Source organism: Trichechus manatus, unplaced genomic scaffold (assembly GCF_000243295.1).
Source record: "Trichechus manatus latirostris isolate Lorelei unplaced genomic scaffold, TriManLat1.0 scaffold00107, whole genome shotgun sequence".
NCBI classification, from domain to species: Eukaryota; Metazoa; Chordata; class Mammalia; order Sirenia; family Trichechidae; genus Trichechus; species Trichechus manatus.
In genome coordinates, this window is record NW_004444043.1 from 6,051,515 (window position 1) to 6,074,022 (window position 22,508).

General features: G+C 41.5%; 1 protein-coding gene across 1 annotated transcript in view; it reads right to left on the reverse strand.

Moving 5' to 3' along the window:
* The window catches only part of OSTF1 (osteoclast stimulating factor 1), a 61,351-nt gene extending 38,908 nt beyond the window's left edge, over window positions 1-22,443 (reverse strand). The window contains exon 1 of the mRNA XM_004383286.2: window positions 22,201-22,443. Coding sequence (XP_004383343.1) covers window positions 22,201-22,234 — 34 coding nt within the window. The 5' untranslated portion in view covers window positions 22,235-22,443. The remainder of the gene's footprint in view (window positions 1-22,200) is intronic.
* Window positions 22,444-22,508: the final 65 nt, after the last annotated feature.

The following is a 22,508-nucleotide window of genomic DNA, read 5'->3' on the forward strand; positions in this document are numbered from 1 at the left end:
AGTAAGTTTGTATTAATAGGGGAGGAACAACTCAGAAAAGGAGGGTGAAAATGGTTGCACAACTCGAAGAATGTAATTAGTGTCACTGAATTGTATGTGCAGAAACTGTTGAAGTGGTGTGTGTTTTGCTGTGTATATTCTCAGCAATAACAACAAGTAAATAAAATTAATTTAAAAAACAAAGGAAAGAAAAGGATGCTGCAGACATATCCACAAACACTGACATGGAAAAAAGTCTACAACACATTTAGTGAATAAAGCCCATTATAGAGGAGTATTTCAAGTGCCATCCCATGCATGTTAACAAACACACTCACATACCCCTTGAATGATATCATCGATTATGGATTTTCACATTCAACTTCACATGTATTGTTTCTGTCCGTTACACTGAGCATGTGCTAATTTTACGAACAATGAAAACAGTAAAGATACTGGGGTGGATCATACTCTTTTTTCTAAACTTCCTAATATAGAAGAGCAGTTCAGTGTAGTGCGTATATTTTTGTGGTCTGAATTCCAGTGCCACATCTCCCCTGCTCTACTAGGCAGAGAGGTTAAGAGAGAAGCAAAAATGAAAACTTTTTTTTGTTTGGAGTTTGTTTTTACCCACACCCACACAGCATGGAGAAAGGAAAGGAGGAGATGTCTGGAGAAATATTTCTGCTGACTCAAATTTCTCTCTGAGAGTGGAGATTAGTTATCTTGATTACTTCGAAGTTTCCAAAGAGAAGTTCCACAAGGAAGCAGTCCACTCTTGACCAAAATCAATAATGAGAGCACTTTCTTGTTTCCTTGAAGAAAAGGCAGCCACGTAATATGTTGCTGCTGATTTTCAAAACAAGATACATCAATTTAAAGAGCTTAGCTACAATTCGATATAAAGAACCTGAAAACAGATGTTCAGTATGCTTAAACCACTGAGTTTTGTGATTATATCTTTCAAAATGCTCTTAACTGAAGTAAGTATAAATTTTATTTGCATTTTGATTTATGCTAAACATTGAACACCCAACAACTCCTCAGGCTATTATGCAAGGGAACATTCTATCTGTATAATGCATACTTTTACATACATGATCATGCTTATCAATGTGAGGACATTAGCCTCTTGTGGATCCGTCTTAACTCATATACTACAAAAATTCTCCACCTCAACTTATCCCATTTTCACAATTGAGTCAAGTGGAAATGGAAGAATAGAACAGAAACAGCCAGGGGATATGAAGAAATGCATTTAAAAAAAGAAAAACAGATGACTTTCATGATCACAGTTTAACAATCCTGGGTATTCTCTCAAGAGACTAATAATGAATGACACTTAATTCACTGATCATGTTTATTTAATGAAGGCAGATTCACAAATGATGTAAAGTGGTTGGCTGTGTCCATGTATACGTGCAGGCAGGCTAAATTAGATGGTGTCTTCAGGTTCCCTCCATCTTAATCATTGTCTCATGAAAGTCTGGTTACATATAACAAAGAGAGAAAGTGGGGCTGAGAAGACTGTGTGAATTACCTGGAATTCACCCTGAATTAAAATTTGAAAGAGGCTCAATCTTTTATCTTGAAGCTTTATGTCTATCTAGCATGGACTAGCATGTCAATGGCATTAAAGATTTGAGTACACCGACACCCTGCTAACTCAGAACTGAAGCCACTCCCGAAGTCCACCTTTCAGCCAAAGATTACACAGGCTTATAAAACAAACGATAACACAGGTGAGGAATGTGCTTCTTAGTTCAGTCAAGTATACGAGACCAAATGGGTAGCACTTGCCCAAAAGCAAAGACAAGAAGGCATAAAGAGACAGGAAAACTGGACAAATGGATAAGGGGAACTCAGGGTGAAAAGGGAAAGGGGAAGAGTGTTGACACAATTCGGAGATTGCAACCGGTGTCAAAAAACAGTTTGTGTATACATTTTTTAATGAAAAACTAATTTGCACTGTAAACTTTTGCCTAAAGCACAATAAAATTTAAAAAAAAAGAAAAAGATTTGAGTAGGGCTGGACTCCTGTAAGCAAGATAAGCAAATTCCCACCACACCAGCAGCAGCAGCAGCAGCAGCAGCAGCAGGCCCCTGCTGGCTTCTTACTTTGCTGACTCCTCACCTTGCCAGCCAGCCAGCCACACCTTTCCTTATTTTCTCTCCAACTCCATCTCTGCCTCTATAAAGAAACGGTGAGTCTACCAGTCATCGGCCAAACCCTGTATTTTCTTCTGGAGTTCAGCTGACTCCAGTAAACTAATTCTTGTCCATGGGGATTGAGACTAGTGAACTGGAAGGAAGGGAATTTGGGACAAGGTCTTTTACAGGCAAAGGGCAAGAGAATTTTCTGCTTCTGAGTATGAAAACAGAATATGTATTTGTGCACCTCTGAGGCTTAAAACAGCACTAAGAAGGTCTTTTGGCTTACAAAGTCAAATACATAATTTCTAATCTATTTTCTGTTGATTAAGGAGGGGAGGAGAAGCTTCTAGAAAGCAATAAAGTCAGCAAGACAGTGTTAAAAAAGGTTAGCTAGTTGTCATAATGGATAGTCTTCAGAATGGCTAAAGACATAAGATAAGCAACAAGAAAAGTAACTATTCAAAATATCAGACTTTAAACATGACAATTTCATTTATCTTCTGCTTAAGAAAGTTAGGAAGCACGAGACACTTTATATGGACTTCATTTATAATGGCTACGATAACCACTATATTCCCACTATGGTGGTTAAAAGTAAAAATACTGACAGTATTAAGTGTCAGCAAGGATACAGAGCAACTGATTTCTCAAGTACTGCAGTAAGCATGTGAACTGGTACAACCACTGTAGAAAATTGTCTGGCAGTAGCAGTAATCCAGTTTTCATAAGCCTTAGCAGTCCTTCGAAATCTTAAGTTACATTTCTGGAAAGCATACATAACTAGAAAACCCTCTACAGTGTCTTTTCGTAGGACTAAAATACTACATACAAACATAACCCCTCCCTAACTGTTTCACTATTCCCAGAGTAGAGCGAGTCTCAACATTTTTAAACTGCAGATCATGACCAACCAGTAGAATGTGAAATGAATTTAGTGGCTTTTTAAAAAATTAAATGGAACAGAAAAGATCTGAGTACACTGTACATAATAAAGTAAGTACAGTTTTGTGAATTTTTTTGTTTCATTGGGGTAGACAATTATTTTAGAAATTTACCAAATACACATTTTGGCATAAAGCCAAATGGCCATACTACTAAAATCCATAACAGGCAGGAACCACAATTCCTCAGCACTGTCGACGGCAGCCTGCTGGACTCTTGCAACACTAAACAAACGCTGTCTTTAAAATGAGGGAAAGCAAGATATTCTGCACTAGCTCTGTCAGCACAGGTATTCCTGTGGTGGTATTGCTACTAAGTTAGTAAGCTTTCCTTTCTCCCTAATAGAAACTGACTGAGGTCAAGACTTATCTTCTCTTCATCTCCTGGGCTTGAAGATTTGCTTAATGGCAATGATGCAATTTCACTGAAGGCAATCCCACAAAAGATAAAATGGTTTTCGAAAAGTTATTAGCTATTGCAATCTGTCAACATTAATTCTCACATCTATCCCTATAATTTTTTGTATGGGCACAGTAATTACTTTTGTACACAATATCACAGCCTCACAATCATCGTTAATAATTGCAATATCTTATTCTTCCAAGAATAAATATACATTTTTTCAAAAAAAGGTCTAGCCACACCACCCTATCAAAACCAAACCCACTGCCGTAGATTTCATTCCGACTCATAGCAACCCTACAGGATAGAGTAGAACCGTACCACAAGGTTTCCAAGGAGCGACTGGTGGATTCGAACTGCCAACCTTTTGGTTACAAAAAATAAATAAATAAACATTTATTCTTCCAACTGACTGAAAGGATTTTTCATATATAAAGCACACAAGAAGACATTTGGACTAAATTACATTTAGAATGTTTACCTGCTTTTCAATGTGAATGTTAACACACTAAACAATAAATCTAAATGGCATGCCTCGTTCGGATTACTGGTGCTGCTACACTGATTAAGCATAAAGGTAGCCTATGCAATCTACCCGCCACGCGTCTGTCATTTTGTCGTACTGTGGGGCTTGTGTGTTGCTATGATGCTGGAAGCTATGCCACCGGTATTCAAACACCAGCAGGGTCACCCATGGCAGACAGGTTTCAGCTGAGCTTCCAGACTAAGACAGACTGGAGTATATGAAGAAGAACGAGGCATCAGGATTGGAGGAAGATTCATTAACAACCTGAGTTATGCAGATGACACAACCTGGCTTGCTGAAAGCAAAGAGGACTTGAAGCACTTACTGATCAAGATCAAAGATCATAGCCTTCAGTATGGATTACATCTCAACATAAAGAAAACAAAAATCATCACAACTGGGTTAATAAGCAACATTACGATAAACAGAGAAAAGACTGAAGTTGTCAAGGATTTCATTTTATTTGGATCCACAATCAACACCCACGGAAGCATCAGTCAAGAAAGCAAAAGACTCATTGCACTGGGCAAATATGCTACAAAAGACCTCTTTAAAGTGTTGAAAAGCAAAGATGTCACCTTGAAGACTAAGGTGCCCCTAACCCAAGCCAGGGTGTTTTCAATCGCGTCATATGCATGCGAAAGCTGGATGATGAAGAAGGAAGACCGAAGAATCGAAACCTTTGAATTGTGGTGTTGGCGAAGAATACTGAATATACCATGGGCTGCCAGAAGAATGAACAAATCTGTCTTGTAAGAAGTACCAGAATACTCCTTAGAAGGGATCCCTCCCCAGGAGGGACCAGTCCCTAGAGAAGGACATTGTGGTTGGTAATGTAGAGGGTCATCGAACCAGAGGAAGACCTTCATTGAGATGGATTGACATGGGCTGCAACAATGGGCTCAAGCATAACAACAAGTGTGAGGATGGCACAGGACCGGGCAGTGTTTCATTCTGTTGTGCATAGGATGGCTATGAACAGGAACAGACTCGACGGCACCTAATAGCAACAAACAACAACATGTAATCTACAATCTCTTGCTCAAGCACAAGTCTCAGTGTCGCTTCCAAATCAGCCAAAGCTAAATGCAAGATTTTTGCAGAAAATCAAGACTAATGCAAATTTCTACATACCCCTATTTACTCCTATGGCCTACTGTATGAGTGTGTGTACATGTGTGTGCACATGTGCCTTTGTATATACTGGGTCTTAGAGTAAAATAAGGAGCCCTGGTAGTGCAGTGGTTAAAGCACTCAGCTGCCAACCATAAGGTCAGCAGTTCAAACCCACCAGCCCGCTCCGTGGGAGAAAGATGTGGCAGTCTGCTTCTGTAAAGATTTCCAGCCTTGGAAACCTTGCAGGGTTGCTATGAGTCAGAATTGATTCGATGGCAGTGGGTTTGGTTTTTGGTTTAGAGTAAAATACATACCTCACTGAAGGTCAAGGTTAAAAAAAAGTTTGAAAGCTACTGCTTTAGGCTCTCTGATCAAATTAGGGCTCTGCTACAGGGTTCTATAAAGAATGAATAACAGTTCTTCTACTTTGCAAATTTTAAGATTCAGCTACTATATATATACTTTTAATCCCTCTTCTACCCCTAAAAGGCAATAGTTACAACCAATGTTTGAGTTTTCAAAAAGAGGAAGAGTAGGAGAATTAATTGAACAAAGGAAAATCCCTGAAAAAAGAATTTACCACATACATATATTTCTCATATTTGCCCAAGAGAATATTAATCTTCTTAATTTATACTTTCTGGGTATGCAAAAAAAAGTGTCACTACCTCCGAATATTCTAGAGTAAGTAAAAGTGTTAATGTTACTTCTGCTAGCCATATTTAAATTATTTCATTAAACATGCATGATGAAACAGGGTATTTTCTGCTCAAAAACAAAACAGGAGGCATCTATGATGGTATCCAAGAGTCAAGGCCATCATTTCGATGGTAGGGGTGAAAGGAAACAGCTGCGCTCTGTTAGGCCAATACAGGGCTCCCCTGGGCTTTGAGGATTCCAGTGACCACAAAGGTGATCGGTGCACAGAACAGCTGTCTTGGTCTAGGTCTCTAGCCATGCCATTCCACAGAAGCTCAATGCTCTTGAAAATAAAAACAAAGGTGGTCATCCCTGACAAGAAAACTATAATGTGAACGTAGCAATCTCTACGAGTTTCTGATGTAAAGAATAAGTTTCTTCCCTCACATTTGTATTCTTGAATTAATTAAATCAAATCTAATCAATTCCATTTGCATATATACCTTTAAAAGATACTACTAATAGAAAAGACTATGAACACAAAATTTTCATTCCCTGCACACTCAAGTATCACCTCTTCCCTGCTGCATCCTCATCTAACCCCCCCCCAAAAAAATAAAACCCTCAAGAATTTGAAACGTGTCTTGATTTCAGCTGCAGTAATGGCAGACGCATTAAAAACAGTAGCCAGTGTGTTTTCTGACAAGAGGGTTCTGTTTATTAACAGTGTGCCTTTCTAATCCATTTTTTTCCCTTTGCTTATACGTCTCAGTGCCTTTCAGCAAAGTTGGTTACTTTTACATCTGGAGGGAACGTAACTCCTGGCTATTTTTATTTCTTCTACACAGTCTTATGAAAAAGCCCCAAAAAGTGGGGTTCAAAGTTTCAAACGACAAGCTCTTTGCCAACTATGTCTTGACTGGCTAAAAATCAGAGAAAGAGAGCAAACGGTCCCGGTTATGTGTTCAATTCTGTCCCCCTAAAATATGTGTTGAAATCCTTACCCCCAGATCTGTGGATGTAACTCTATTTGGAAATAAGGTTTCTTTGTTATGTTTATGAGGCTCTATCAGCATATGGTATGTCCTAAACCTGATTACTACTGAGTTACAGGAGCAGCATAGAAACAGAGACAAGCGAGCACAAACTGGGGAAGACAGATGCCACGTGAAGATCACCAAGGAACCAGAGCTACAGAAGCTGGAAAACCAAAAAAAAACAAAAAACCAAACTTGTTGCAGTCGAGTCGATTCCTACTCATAGGGACCCTATTGGACAGAGTAGAACTGCCCCACAGGGTTTCCAAGGAGCAGCTGGTGGATTCAAACACAAGAAGATAAGGCCAAGTGCCAACCCGTGACATTTACGCCTGCTTCTGTATGGCCTGTGAGCTCATAATGGTTTTGACATTTTTAAATGGTTGGGGGGTAAAATTAGAAGAAGAATATTTCGTGACACATGAAAATTATCTGAAATTCAAACTGCAGTGTCCATAAATAAAGTGAATTGGAACGCAGCCACGTTCATTTGTTTGTGTATTCCTATGGCCCCTTTCGTGCTATAATGGTAGACTCGGGTAGCTCCAACACAGACCATATGTGGCACGCAAAGCCTAAAATATTTACTATCTGGTGCTTTACAGAAAATGTTTGCTGATCCCTACCTACCCTATGCTCCTGCAGCTCCTGACACATTGTATATGCCCATAAGTGTTAGCTATTATGAATTGCTATGAATTTTTACCTTTTTATGCAGCTTATTTCCTGTGTTTTTGTCCTCATTGGCAAGTCAAAAACCAAACCCATTGCCGTCAAATCAATTCCGACTCACAGCAACCCTACAGGACAGAGTAGAACTGCCCCATAGGGTTCCCAAGGCTGTAATCTTTACGGGAGCAGACTGCCACATCTTTCTCCCAAGGAGCAGATGGTAGGTTCGAACTGCCAACCTTTCAGATAGCAGCTGAGCGCTTAACCACTGTGCCACCAGGGCTCCTCCCAATACGCCAACAGAAGTATCTTAATGCTTCTGTTAATCAAACAAAATACAACACCTTACACTACGTCCCCTGTTGTTGGGTGCCGTGAGTCAATTCTGACTCATAGCAACCCTATATGACAAAGTAGAACTGCCCCATAGGGCTTCCTAGGCTATAATCTTTACAGGAGCAGATCACCAGGTCTTTTCTCCCACGGGGTGGCTGGCAGGTTTGAACTGCAGACCTTTCACTTAGCAGCTGAGCACTTAACCACTGTGCCACTAGGGCTCCTTTATGTCCCCTAGTGGCTATAAAGGAATTAAATGTAAGTTTAAAGTTATCATTTTTGAAACCTATAGCTATGAATATAGAATGATTTAAAAAACAGAATACATCAGCATGTAAATGTATACACATATTGAACTTCAGGTTACCATAATAAAGAAAAGGTTTGTCATGTCCTTTAAAAATTAGCTTTTTGGGGATACCCTTATGTTTTGCTGTTATGTAAAAAAGGCTGGAAAAATTATATATACAATCAGTTATGTTAAGCAAAAATATGCATAGAAAAAAACTGGAAGGAAACATCAAAATGCTAACAGTTATCTATAAAAAAAAAAAAAAAAAAGAACCCGTTGCCGTCGAGTCGATTCCGACTCATGGTGACCCTACAGGACAGAGCAGAACTGCCCCCTAGAGTTTCCAAGGAGCACTTGGTGGATTTGAACTGCCAACCTTTTGGTTAGCAGTCGTAGCTCTTAACCACTGCACCACCAGGGTCTCCAAGAGTTACCTATGGGTGGTAGGAATTTGAGTCATGTTTATTTTCTTCTTTATTTTCCAATCTTTCTACCATGAATAGGAATGTCATACATAATTAGGGAAAAAAAGTTCTCTTTTAATGCCTTATTGAAAGAAAATATACAAGTTATTTGTATTTTACTAGCAGAATATTTATTAATATGAATCCTCCTTTTGTTTTCTTTGTCTTCCTGACCTCACAGCAGGGGGGAAGAAATGGGTTGAGAGGTAAGCAATTACAATGCCCAGTAAGTTCACAAAACTGAGAGAGACTACAGGGGACATGTAAGCAACACAGATGTCAGGGAGGCTCCTCGGATCAGTGCAGGCTCTCACAGGCAGCGAAATCTAGTTTGATTTGGGGAACATAACAGGAGTTGCCCCGGCAAAGTGGGGTAGGGGAGAAAATCAAAAAATAAACCCATTGCCGTCGAGTCAATTCTGACTCATACTGACCCTACAGGACAAAGTAAAACTGGGTTTCCAAGGCTGTAATGTTTACGGAAGCAGACTGCCACATCCTTCTCCCACAGAGTGGCTTGGTGGGTTCGAACTGCCCACCTTTTTGTTTAGCAGTTCCAAAATAACGAGCGTACAAAGACACAGAGGGGCTGGAGGACAGGGAGAGGGGTCATGGAAGGTCAAGTAGACCAATATGCCTGGAACCTGGGGTGGGAAATGGCGACAGATTAGGCTGGGGACTAAACGGTGATGAACACAGCCTAGAGAAGGGATTCTCAAACTAAATATACTTCACATCAGGACCCAGGAAAAACACACACTCATAAAACTGAAAAAAAGTTTCACAAAAAGTACTTATCCTTACTTTGGTTGATTCACTTGGATACCTTCTATTCTTATTCTAGTCTGTGTTTTTATTCTTCTCTTTTTTTTTAAAAGATGCTAGTCATGACCAACTACACTTATTTCCTGACCTACTTCTGGTCACCACGCATACGCTGAAAAAACACCAGGCCAGAGCATTTGGTAAATGAATGTGTACATCCAGCGTCTGGACACTAAACAGAAAATCAACAGATTGAGATATCTGGGACTGTTGGCAATAATAAAATGTTCTCATAATATATCAACAAATGACCTTAGCCCTCTATAGAGACACATTCTAGCAATACAACAAATGTCTCCTTTATTTTTTATTTACAGCAGAACCCATTTAAAAACTGGTACAGTGACAAGGATATACACTGTATCTGTTATGGGTTGAATTGTGTCTCACAAAGAGATTTGTTGAAGCCCTAAGCCCCACTACCTTGGGAATGTAACCTTATTTGGGAATACGGTTATCATGAGGTCATAATGAAGCAGGGTGGGCCCTAATCCAACATGACTGGTATCTTTATAAGAGGAGAAGACATACAGAGAGACAGACACAGAGGGAAGATAGCTATGTGACGACAGAGGCAGAGACTGGAGTCATGCTGCCATAAACCAAGGAACATCTGGGGCTACCAGAAGCTGGAAGACGCCAGAAAGGATCCCCTAGGGCCTTCAGAAAATGCAAGGCCCTGCTGGGACCCTGAATTCATACTTCTAGCCTCCAGCACTGTCAGACAATAAATTTCTGTCATTATAAGCCACCCAGTTGGTGGTACTTTGGTATACAGCCCTGGGAAACTCATGCAGTATCTAAGAAAAACAAAAAAAGAATTCCTAGAGACATCACAGAGCTTAAGGGAGGTTCTCAATCAAAGCTTACCCAATGGACACATTTGTAGCTAAAGGCATAAAGGACTAAATCTGTAGCTGAGGGCATTTTACTGTTTCCAGCTAATACTACAAACTCTGGATGTAAGAGATATGCTATCCAACACCAGAAGAAAAAAGTAATTAGAAAGCAAGAATAAGCAATAACTCTGAAGACTGAGCCCCTCCTAGTTGAGAAAACAAAAGGATTCAAGCTTGAGTCTCTCGTATAGCACACACAAGGGATTTCACACCTCAAAATATAAAAAAACCAAAACCAAGAAAGTAGGTTCAGAGAAGCCAACTATAGGAAACTAACAAGATGTCTAACACATTAATTTCTTCCAAATCACCTACTTCCTAAGATAACAGCCTTTAACCTGGAAACAGTTTCCCAAGCTGCATCACCTCTCAAGTCAAAGTAACACTACTTCACAAGGTTTGCGTTGTGTTCTAAGGGTCATGTTCTTAAAACACTTCATAAAAGTGGCCTGGATTGCTTGGTCCAAGATTCCTGGACACGATGCCTCAGACCAGAGCTTTGCCCACCCACCATCCCAGGGTCTGACGTGGTATCCGGCTGAAGGCTTAGCCCAGGGCAGCGCTGGTGATGGGATGCCCCAAGAGGTGAGCTGCAGAGCTGGGCAGACCTCAGCTCCTTCTCTCAGCTGGGCCTTGGTCCTGGAAGTCTAGACTGTTTTTGGAGAGGAAGGGTTAGATAGAAGTCATAACGGGTCTGGGAAGCCTTGAGGATTCCAAGTCACTCCCCGAAAAGGCCAGGGGAAAATCTTAAACTCAAAGAAATGTCCAGGGATTTTCCCAAACCACATCAGATTTCAGGAGGAGGAAGAGGGGCCCAACAGAATAGAGTCCTTCAGGATTTCCCCCACAGAATGACCGGGCCTGACAAATGAAAATCTGTGGTCTTCTGGGACTGTAATAAAATAGGATGTAGAGGGTCAGTGAAAAAGAGGAAGACCCCCAAAAGATACACTGACAAAGCGGCTGCAACAATGGGCTCAAACATAGCAGAGGGACTGTGAGGATGGCACAGGAGTGGGCAGTGTTTTGTTCTGTTGTACCTAGGGTCGCTATGAGTTGGAAGGGACTCAACAGTGCCTAACAACAATAAAACAGGATAAGTCCCGGCACCTTTCTGTTAGAAACCTCCCTTCCTCTCAAGGCCTGGGTTGTAAAAAAAAAAAAACCCTGCGGGTCAATACTTGAGTTCAGTGCCTAACCCCTCAGACACCCAAGGCTGCAATAAGCCCTCTCACACCCACCCTGAGGTTGCATATGCTCACTGACTTTCTTTTTTTCCCCTCTTTTTCATTGATGGATGGCCCAGAAGAATGTTTTATCTTTTTATGAACATGGGGTTAAGGGTGGAAAGGAGGGGAGGATTAAGACAGTAATTTGCCCTTGGAGTCCCTGAGTGATGCAAATGGTGAACATGCTGCTCAACTGCTAACCAAAAGGTTGGAGGTTCGAGTCCACCCAGAGATGCCTCAGAAGAAAAGCGAGGCAATCTGCTTCTGAAAAATCAGCCACTGAAAGCCCTATGGAGCACAGTTCTCTGACACACGTGGGGTTGCCATCAATTGGAGACAACATGACAGCAACTGGTTTTGTTTAACTGGTTAATTTGCCCTTTAACTTCTAGGAATGCCTTGTTCCCTCCCAAACCCTTGAGACTGCAGAACTATTTGCTGTTTAAGATGTAGATGGGTTGACAATGAAAATGATCTCTCTGCCCACAGGGACAGAGAAGGAAAATTCAGCGCTCTCAAGGGCAGTGGCTTTCCACCAGCGTGCAACGGTTGTCTAAATTGCAGGCTTTCATAATAATTACTAGGAATTTGCTCTCCTTCAATACCCACCGACCAGCTGCCAAAGTAACCTGCCATCTCTTGCCATTTGTCCTGACAAATTGCAATTCTTTATCTTTGGTTTTAAAGATATTTTAGTAGAAAATTAATACTCAAGAGCACTATAAAAAAGTTTAACTACCAATGGAATTATTTTAGTTTGAGTTCCAAAGTCACAGCAGTAACACTTATTCCTATCAATATAATTCTATGTCCTTAAATTTACCAAAACCCTTATAAATATATAAAACCAAATCCGATGCCATCGAGTTGATTCCGACTCATAACGACCCTATAGGACAGACTAGAACTGCCCCACAGGTTTGCAAGGAACAGTTGGTGGATTCAAACTGCTGACCTTTTGGTTAGCAGCCAAGCTCTTAACCAGCGTGCCACCAGGGCTCCATAAATATATAAATGTTCTGGTTTTTTTTTGGTTTCTTGTGGGAGCGCAATGGGAGGGGTGAAAGCCACTCTCTTACGGGAAGACTCATCATCCCTCTTCTACAGAGAAGCACTGAAAACCCTCTTCCCTGGAGAATTTCTATAAAGCAAGGTCGGAATCTGAATCGATGGCATGAAACTGTACCTCCAAATAAGATGGAAGGACGATCCTGAATGACATTCTGCACAGAGAGTCAATTTCTAAACACTAACAGAAGACATCTGTTCTTATATCTCAGGCCTACAGAGTTGACATTATTGAGCTAATATCAACTTTACATATTTTCCAAACATAAAAGTCCTCAACACCTTAATGGTCATTAATGAACAACTACATTCTGTGAGGGTCTCAATGGAACCCGCGTGTGTACAGCTGGTGGAGTCGTCCCCTGGGTGGCACAAACAGTTAGCGCTGAACTACTAACCGAGAAGTTGGTAGTTCAAATCTGCCTAGAGGCACCTTGGAATTGAGGCCCAGCGATTTTGCTTCCAAAATGTCACAGCCTTAAAAACCCTATGGAACAGCTCTACTCTGCACATATGGGGTCGCCATGCCTTGGAAATTACGGCAATTAACAACAACAAAGCCCCAGACACATTCCTGCAGGCCAACCCCAGTGTGCTCTTCCTCTAGGCAGCGGCAAGAAATGCTGGCCTGTACAGGCAGAGCCTAAGGGAAATCAGATCAGGCCTAATTATTAATACATTATGCCCCCACTCTAACCCTTATCTCATCCTCTTCTCTCTCTCTCTCCCTCTCTGTTTGGTTGTCATGGAAATCTGGGCTCACGAAAAGCCCTTAAAGTATTTAACTGCTTCATATGTTTGTATTCCCATGCCACTGAGGATTGGGAGGGGTAGGGGAAAGGGTAGGGGCTGATCAAAAACATCCCTGGAGTCGATGAGAATAAGCACACGATGAAATTATTTAAAAATCTGAGAAATTAATTGAAAGGCCAGTCTAAGGCAATGAAGAAGATTTAGAATCAGATGAAAGAACTGGTGAAGATAAAGACCAGATGAAGACCACAGTGGTCTAAGCAACTTACCAAAGTCACCTAGTAAGTTAATTTAAAAAAAAAAAAATGGGACCAGAACTTCATCCCCAAACTAACCTTTATTTTCCATCACTATACTCTGCCTCCCCCTTCAGCAATGTATGACTTGGTCCTATGATATCCATCCTACTAGCCAGTCTTTATGCCTAAAGTAAGGAGCCCTGGTGGCACAATGCTCAAGGGCTCAACTGCTAACCTAAAGGTCGGCAGCTCAAAAACACCAGCTGCTCCACAGGAGAAAGATGTGGCAGTCGGCTTCCGTAAAGATTACAGCTGTGGAAACCCTATGGGACAGTTTGACTCTGTCCTATAGGGTTGCTATGAGTTAGAATCAACTTGATAGCAATGGGTTACACTTAAAGTCCTATCATTAGAGTCTTTCATTTTAAAAGGGAATTCTATGTCTGCCTTGAGCATTGTGCTTTTTGAAAGAAATACCTACGACATATGGGATCAAACTGACAACAGCAACTCAAAAGGTTAGCTAGGAAGCTTAGGCGGAGTGTGTTTATGTTAATGGGGGAGGACAATTTAGAAATGGAAGGTGAATGGTTGCACAACTCAAAGAATGTAATCTATGTCACTGAATTGTACATGTAGAAATTGTTGAATTGGTGAATGTTCCACTGTGTATATTTCCAGCAACTACAACAACAAAAAAATTATTTAAAAAAACAAATAGAAAATAAAAGGGAATTCTTTTCATAAATCTTGTTTTTAGTTTCTCTTATTTTTTAATGTAAACACCTTTGGAAAGGGAATTACATTAAATCAATGATTGGTTAACACTGAAGGTGAATTTGTTAGTCATAACTGAATCAGTACGAATCATATGTGAACCTCAGGACTCTATGGAATTGAGAAGAAGAAACCAAGTTCCAGTTAATCTTGGTGAGGAAAACCAGGATGGTTCTGTTGCAAGGCACCCTGGGCATGTGGTTCTGGTACCCTGAGGTGCCATAATCAGACTCGAACAACAAATGGCAATGACAGACCTCAAAAGTTAGCTCTAGCTATGTCTGTTAAAGGCTGGGGCCTGAAGAAGGAAGGCAGCCCAAGAGAAACACAACCAAGAGTCCACACAGACACAGAGCAGTCACAGGGTTATAATACATCAGGAAGACACTGGTACTCTTAGCCAAATGCCCAAATGTTATGGGGTATGGGTCTTAAGCAGGAAAAAGCAGACAAATGTCAAGGGATCAGGGTAGATCAGCAGGTAGCCAGGTGCCAGTCATTAACAACAGAGGCTCCAGAGCAGACATCAAAGAGAACAAGAGTGAAAAAGAAGACCCTCAATGAGATGGATTGACACAATGGCTGCAACAATGGGCTCATGCTCAATTGTGAGGATGGCGCGGACCAGGCAGTGTTTCGTTCTGTTGTGCGTAGGGTTGCTATGAGTCAGAATCGAGTCGACGGCACCTAACAACAACAAAACGTAAAGTAGGAAACAACTGGTAAGAATTAATAAAGAGGAAGTGGCCACAGCCATCCCATCAGTGAACTGCTGAACTGATCGGAAGCTGCTCACCCATTTTAACCCATGGCTGTAAACTACACACCCACAACCACTGTTAACATTCTGGCAAAGAGAGATGCGGATAAGTAGGCGGCAAAAATGCGTATATTTAAAATCTTGCTCTGTGGAGCAATATTGTTTCCCACAAACAGCTACACTAGGCAAATGACTTTCTCTTTAATTTGGAACCAACTTCTCCAGTTCGCAGTGTCATGCAGAGAAGCTCAGCACGTCTGCAGTCAGGCCAACATGGACAGGAAAGCACATCAAGTTATTTCATCTCTGCACACATGAAATGAACTGTCCTGCTTTTCTGCCTAGCCAACTCTTACTCAAGGAGCCCTGGTGGTGCTAACCAAAAAGTTGGCAGTTGAAACCCACCAAGTGGCTCCATGGCACCAAGACCTGGCAACCTGCTTTTGTAAAAATTACAGCCAAGAAAATCTTCTGGGGCAGTTCTACTCTGTCACATGGGGTCGCTTGGCACCTAACACCAACAAACTCTTAGTCAGTGTTCAAGACTCAACTTAGATGTCCCCTCTTCTGTGATAACCATCTCAGCTTCCTCTAGTTCCTTGCCAGCCTTCTGTCCACGGCTTGATAATATCTCCTATCGCCGGCAATATAATTTTTCTGTTTAATTACGTCATGCTCCCACTTTTTTGGTAGGAAGGTAAATTGGTATAACCTCTTAGAAGGGCAATTTGGAAACATCTATGAAAAGACAATACACATAGCCTCTGATACAGCAATCCCACTGCCAGGACTTTATCCTGTGGATTTACACATATAAGCAACAACAAGGCTGTTGTTAACACTGTTTGTTATAACAAAAGACTGGAAACAATCTAAATGCACATTAATAAGGAATCAGTTAAATAAATACAATGGAATGCCATGCAGCTGTTCAAAAGATCCAGAGAGCTCTCTCTGTATTGATAGCTGCAATTTTTTTTTTCCAAACTGATTTGTTTGACCTGCTCCAGTAGAGATCTTGACTGCTCACATCAGCTCACTGAAAGGTGTCTTTTTTTTTTTTTTAAATGGATTTTGTCTTTCCCTGTGCATTAAGCAAGTGAGCACAATTTTGCAACGGTTTTCATTGGGCATGAGACAGGAGATGTGCATAAGAAAAGCTCATCGCACTAGTACCTCTAAGTCAAGTCTTGGGAATGTTGAAAGCACAAGAGGCAGAGGACACCACTATTTTTGGAAAGAAGGGTGCAGATGGAATACTGCCTGTCTCCAGCCTTCGTTACTTTGTGACGAAGCTACAAGATGTGCCCACGACAGTTTCCCTCAACTTCTTGCAGGTAAAAAGACTTTATCATGTATCAAGACTTTATGTATATGTCATGCATAAAAAGTTTTGTAGCTATGTAGTCACAATGGAATAAAAGATTGTTCTTACTCCTAAAAAAGTGTACAGTCTAATAAGGAGACAGATGTAAGGAAAGAGAAGAGTTATACAAAGCAAACGCAAAAAATAACTGCATAAGTTAATAAAAGTGTCTGTCCAACAAAAGTCGGTCCCACCTAATAGAATCCTCACAGGTTTTCCCACTTCAAGTACACAGACTCAAGTTAAAGCCAGTGTTCCATTTCTAGGCCAAACCAATCACTTAGTAGCTTTGTGACCTCAAGTAGTTTACTTAACCTCACTAAAACTTACTTTTTTCATCTGTAAAATGGAAATATTAGCACTCACCTCACAGAGAAGTTAGAATAATTAAATGAGATAGGGCATAAAAAATGTCTGGCACAGTGCCTGACACATAAGTAAAATAAACGTTAACCATTACTATTACCATCAACATCATTCTGAAATTTTCAAGACGTTGCTCAGGCTTTATTCTGCCACCAGGTATAAACGAAGCATCAAGTTTATGAAAGAAAACTATTCATGTGCAGATTTCAAAGCCAAGTTTATACCTTCACCTTTGACTAACTCTTTACTCAGGGGAAAAAAATTACACAAAAGTTCCGATCATTTTAGAGGAAAACATTTTTCCTCTCAAGTGTCATTTAAGCAGTATATGTGTGCCGTCTTTGAAGTTTTATGATGTTTTTACTGGGAATACAAAAGAATCCGAAACACTGACATTTGCTTCTTCAAAGTCTCATATATTTATTTTCACAAGACGTGAAATATTTAGGTTACTTTGCTTTCACCACCAAGATCCATCAGCCATTTGAAAGAAACAGTTAAGAGAAGACATCAGACTTCCAACTACAATGGAGCTTAGAATGTGATGACGCTAAGGTCCAAACTCATTCAATATCCTTTGGCCCATCTCTACATCAAATCTCAGAACAGTTGCCATCGAGTCCATTCCGACTTGTAGTGACCCTATAGGACAAAGTAGAACTACCTTATAGGGTTTCCAAAGCTGTAATCTTTACAGAAGCAGACTGTCACATCTTTCTCCACAGATCTTTAAGTTAGCAGCTCAGCAGCTGAGCTCTTTAACCACTGTGCCACCAGGGCTCCATGTCTCAGAACGGCCACTAAAAAAGTCTTTGTGAAAACAGAGTTCTGTTGTCTATGCTCCGACAAGCCAGGTAGGTTCACCCTAATTGAATGACCAGGCTGCTGAGGATGGCTAAAAGCAGCAGAAGTGCTTGCTCGGTGCCACTGAGTCAATTCTACTCATAGTGACCCCCTGTGACAGAGTAGAACTGCTCATAGAGTTTTTTCGGCTGTATCTTTATGGGAGCCAATCGTCAGGTCTTTCTCCCTTGAAGCAGCTAGGTGGGTTCAAACCTGCAACATTTTGGCTAGCATCCAAGCACTTTAACCATTATGCCATCAAAGCTCCTTAAATGCTGTATGTGTAAAACTGAGAGGCTAGGCTGTTTCAGAAAAGTGGAGGGGGGGGGGACAAAAAACAGTTGCTGTCAAGTTGATTCCGACTCATGGCAACCCCGTCAGAATAGAACTGTGCTCCACAGGGTTTTCAATGGCTGATTTCCCGGGAGGATTGCCAGGCCTTTCTTCTGAAGCACCCTGGGTGGACTCAAACTTCCAACCTTTCAGTTAGCAGCTGAGGGCATTAACCATTCGCACCATCCAGGGATTCCTTCAGGAGAGGGAAAGGGTCTCATAAAGAATGATGTGAAGACCACAAAACTGTGACACATTAGCAGACAGAGTACCATGGTGGCTCATCTAACAGTTAGAGGATAGCAAATAAAAGAAAGCATTCAATGATAGGTCTTGAGTGGCCATATAGGAAAAAAAATCAGTAAGCAAGGAAAAGTTAGACTGAGACAGAACTGACTTTTCCAGCAGAGGGTAGGGAATACTGTGCAGACTGCAGGAAACATAAGCCAAACAACAGCAAGACACTTAAAACTGAAGCTGGGACAATGTTCTGCAAGTAGTTTTTTTTTTAAAAAAAAATGGATTTGAAGACAGATAAAATCTGGGCAAATATCCACCAAATGTTAATATGGTCATCACTACGTGATAGGTAGGGATAACTTTCATATTTTTAGTTATTATTTATCTGTACCGTATTTTCAAAGTTTTCTATAATATACTACTTTTATTTTTAATGATGAGATTTTTTTTTTTAACAAAATGGATGAGATCAGCCATCCAAATGTACATATGCAACATTCTAAGACAGTGTCTGTAGATATGTAAACTTCCCCCATCAGTCTCAAGACACTCACAGATGAGACCTTACCTTACTGTTCCCTGGAACCCTAGTGTATAGAAAAACCAAAACCAAAACCACTACCATTGAGTCAATTACAACTCACGGTGACCCCATCTGTTACAGAGTTCTCTTGGCTGTAATCTTTACAGAAGCAGGTCACCAGGTCTTTCTTCCATGGAGATGCCAGGTGGGTTCGAACTGCCAACTTTTAGCTTAGCAGCTGATCGCAAACCACTTGTGCCAGACAGGGACCTTCCTAGTGTACAGGACAGAGCCTAAAATATAAGCTGCACGTATTAGGAAATGTTTAACCAATGAATTTTGGATGCTGCCAAAAACTCAACAAGGTGACTCTGATATAACATCAGACAGAAAAAGAAATGAAATGGCAGGGCTCTTCCACCAGTGCCTGGCTGGGACTTGTCTGGGCCGCCTCCGTTCTCAAATGATCCCCTTGACAGCTCTATGCCCATCATCCCAACAAACACATTAGCCCACACAACAGCTTAATGTCGCTTGCTATTAAAATCTTCCAGTAAGTCGTTGGACCTCCCTCGCCTAGCTCCCCCCCTTTTAGTATTGCTTATTGACTTGAGTCATGCTGTTTTGCCCCCATCTTGCTCTGAAGGAAGCTATAAGGAACATGACTATGATGCTCCCCCTTGCATTTCTTGCAAAGATCTCCAGTCCACTCTGACACTTGAAGAAAACCAATGCGAAAAATCTGTCTCAGATCTCAGTGCCATTAAAGTAACAACTTCTCAGAGCAAATAATACATTTTACTTTTAGGAGCACTGGGAGTCTTGTAATTGATCTTTTCTCTCTCTGCGTGAAGCTGAGAGTCAAATTTTCAGCTCTCCTTCAGTAACTTTATAGGCCTATATGCACATCTGTAAGCTAACTTTTTCTCTGGTTTCCTCTCAATATTTTTCCAAGTGACAAGACGACTCACTGAGTACTAGAGGTCCTTTCCTTTCTACTTTCTCCTCACCAACTCTAAAACACACACGATCACTTAGGTGAATGGTACAATATGACATAAGGCAGAAAAGCATAATGGTTAAGAGCCCAGACTCCGGAGCCAGACAACCTGGGTTCTAATTCTGCTCTCCTCTACTCCCCACCAGCTGCTGACCTTGGACAAGTTACTTAGCCTTCCTGTGCCCTGTCTTCATTTCTCCATCGTGCAAACTGTTAACGTGCTTGGCTGCTAACAGAAAAGTTATAGGTTCAAGTCCACCCAGAGACACCTCAGAAGAAAGTCTGGAGATCTACTTCCAAAACATCAGCCACTGAAAAACCTATAGAGCACAGTTCTCCTCTGATGCACAAGAGGTCGCTATTAGTTGGAGCTGATGCAACAACAACTGGAAAAAAAAGGCAACAATAATGGTATCAACCTCACAGTGTTGTTTTGAGGAGTAAATGAGTTAACGTAGGTAAAAATGGTTACATCGGGGCCTGGCATACAGTAAGTGTGGGCCATTACTATAATGGGACAGTTCTGCTTTCAATTATTAAGCCAGTCCACACAAAGATTCAAGTCTGATTGAGAGTTCTAGTTCTTATTGTAAATTAGTAAAGTGACAAACTGATTTCTACAGTGGTGACCTTATTGGCATTTGAATCTCATTTATAAATTAGCATGGAGTCAAAGTTCTCTCTAAAACAAGTCTTGTTCACCCAGTTGCTTTCTGATTTACTGAGCAGGAGAAAGCACTGGTGTCAGGGATGGTTCTTGGAAGTGTGTATCCCTAGGTGGAAAAGGGATGATCCCTAAACCACACCTGTGCATGCATTTTTGTGTACACACACACACACCACTGTCACTGTCTCTCCATATGCAGCACAAAAAAAAAAAAAAAGTTGCCATCGAGTTGAACTCAACTCATGGCAACCCCATGTGTGTCAGACTAGAACTGTGCTTCATAGGGTTTTCAAGGCTGATTTTTTGGAAGCAGATCGACAGGCCTTTCCTCCAGGCACCTCTGAGTGGACTCGAACCTCTAACCTTTTCGTTAACAGTTGAGCAGCTCTTTAACAGTCTGTACCAGCCAGCAACTCAGATGCAGCACCCCCCGTCCCCCCGCCAAAATAAATGGTGGAGTCAATTCCGACTCACAGCAACCCTACAGGACAGAATAGAACTGCTCCACAGGGTTTCCAAGGAGCAGCTGGTGGAGTCAAAGTGCCAACCTTTTGGTTAGCAGCCGTAGTTCTTAACTACTGTGCCACCACACTGAGTAGGTATATAATTTTCAATTAAAAAGACTTAATATTCCCACTGCAAAGAAAGAAAACTGGACAATCATGAAACTTGTAATACTTGACCAACATTTAAGAAAAATAAAAAACTCTTAATCATTGAAACTCTACTTCAGGCAATGAAAGTTACTTCAAAATCTGATGTAAATGGATTAAGGTTCAGCCTTTGCTATAACGAAGTTACATGAGATTGGAAGAAAAACCTGAGACTATATGGAGCCATTTATCTTGCATTTCCTACGTTTTCCGTAATTATCTGCCCGAATGAATGTACCTAAGACTTCATTTCTGTTATAGTATGGAATTGAAACACCTCAGACTCTTAATTTCTCTTATTTCTCCATATCACAGAAAATATTCTAGGAACAGAGTTGAAAATTACCAAGGACTATTGGTCTAAATTCTTATGGGTTTGTTTTCTTTTTTCTTTTGGTTTATCGGTCTAGAAAACTGCTTCGGGGAATTCAGTCATCTCTCCCCCTGCAAATTCATCGCATGAACTGAGATGATAAAGTGTTCCCTCCGAATAGCAACAGCCGAGATTACTCTGCCGCAGTCTAGATTCTTCCTGCCTAAGCACCAGTAGAGAGCTTGTTAGAATGCATTCCCAAGATCCCGAAGTCAATTTCAAAGGCGACTCCTCTCAAAAGTCCCGAAGGAGCCTCGCTCGCGCACCCCACCCTGCTCGCAGCGCACTTCCCGTTCGCTCTGGCCGGTCAAGAACTCTAACCTGACAGTGACACAAACTGAAAAAAGAGGAAGTGGCTAAATGGCCATTTCAAGAAATATTTATTTAATTTTTACAGAAAAGGAGATCGATGGCTGTCTTCCCGGATAGCTTCCATGGGACGTAACCAACCACCACACACTCTGGAAAGTTGCAGCGAATGACAATGTTGCAAAAACGAAGGCGACTCCTTTTTTAAAAATAAAAATGAAGCCCTCGAAATCCTTCTGCTATCAAAAATGATCTAACCCCTGTAGCAAAGGCAACAAAGCTAGCAACTCCCACCCTGGTGGGTCGGATCCCGAAAGCGACGCTCAGGGCCGGGGACGTGCCAGGTCTGCCCTGCCAAGTGGCAGAGGAAGCGCAAGGCGCGGAGGCGGCCACGGGACCCGGCGAGCACCTTCCTTACCTGGTTTGACTGGTTTGGGTGGCGGCTTCGACATCTCGCTTCCTGTACCCGCAAATCCTAAAGACCACGCACAAAAAGCCAACCAAACTTCCCGTCAGCCGGCACTCCAGGCACCCTAAGGTTTCTTTTTGTCTGATTTGCAGCCCTGCGCCTTCAAGGACTTGCGCCCAGTCTTGGTTGTAGGAGACGCGGACGCAGGCGAGACGGATCCGCCGTGCCCTACCCCGCCCCGCGATCGTGGGAGCCGTCCCAAGCGCGGCCCGGCCGACGAGGAAGTGGCCGCCGCCTCGCCGCGCGCTAATTGGCTC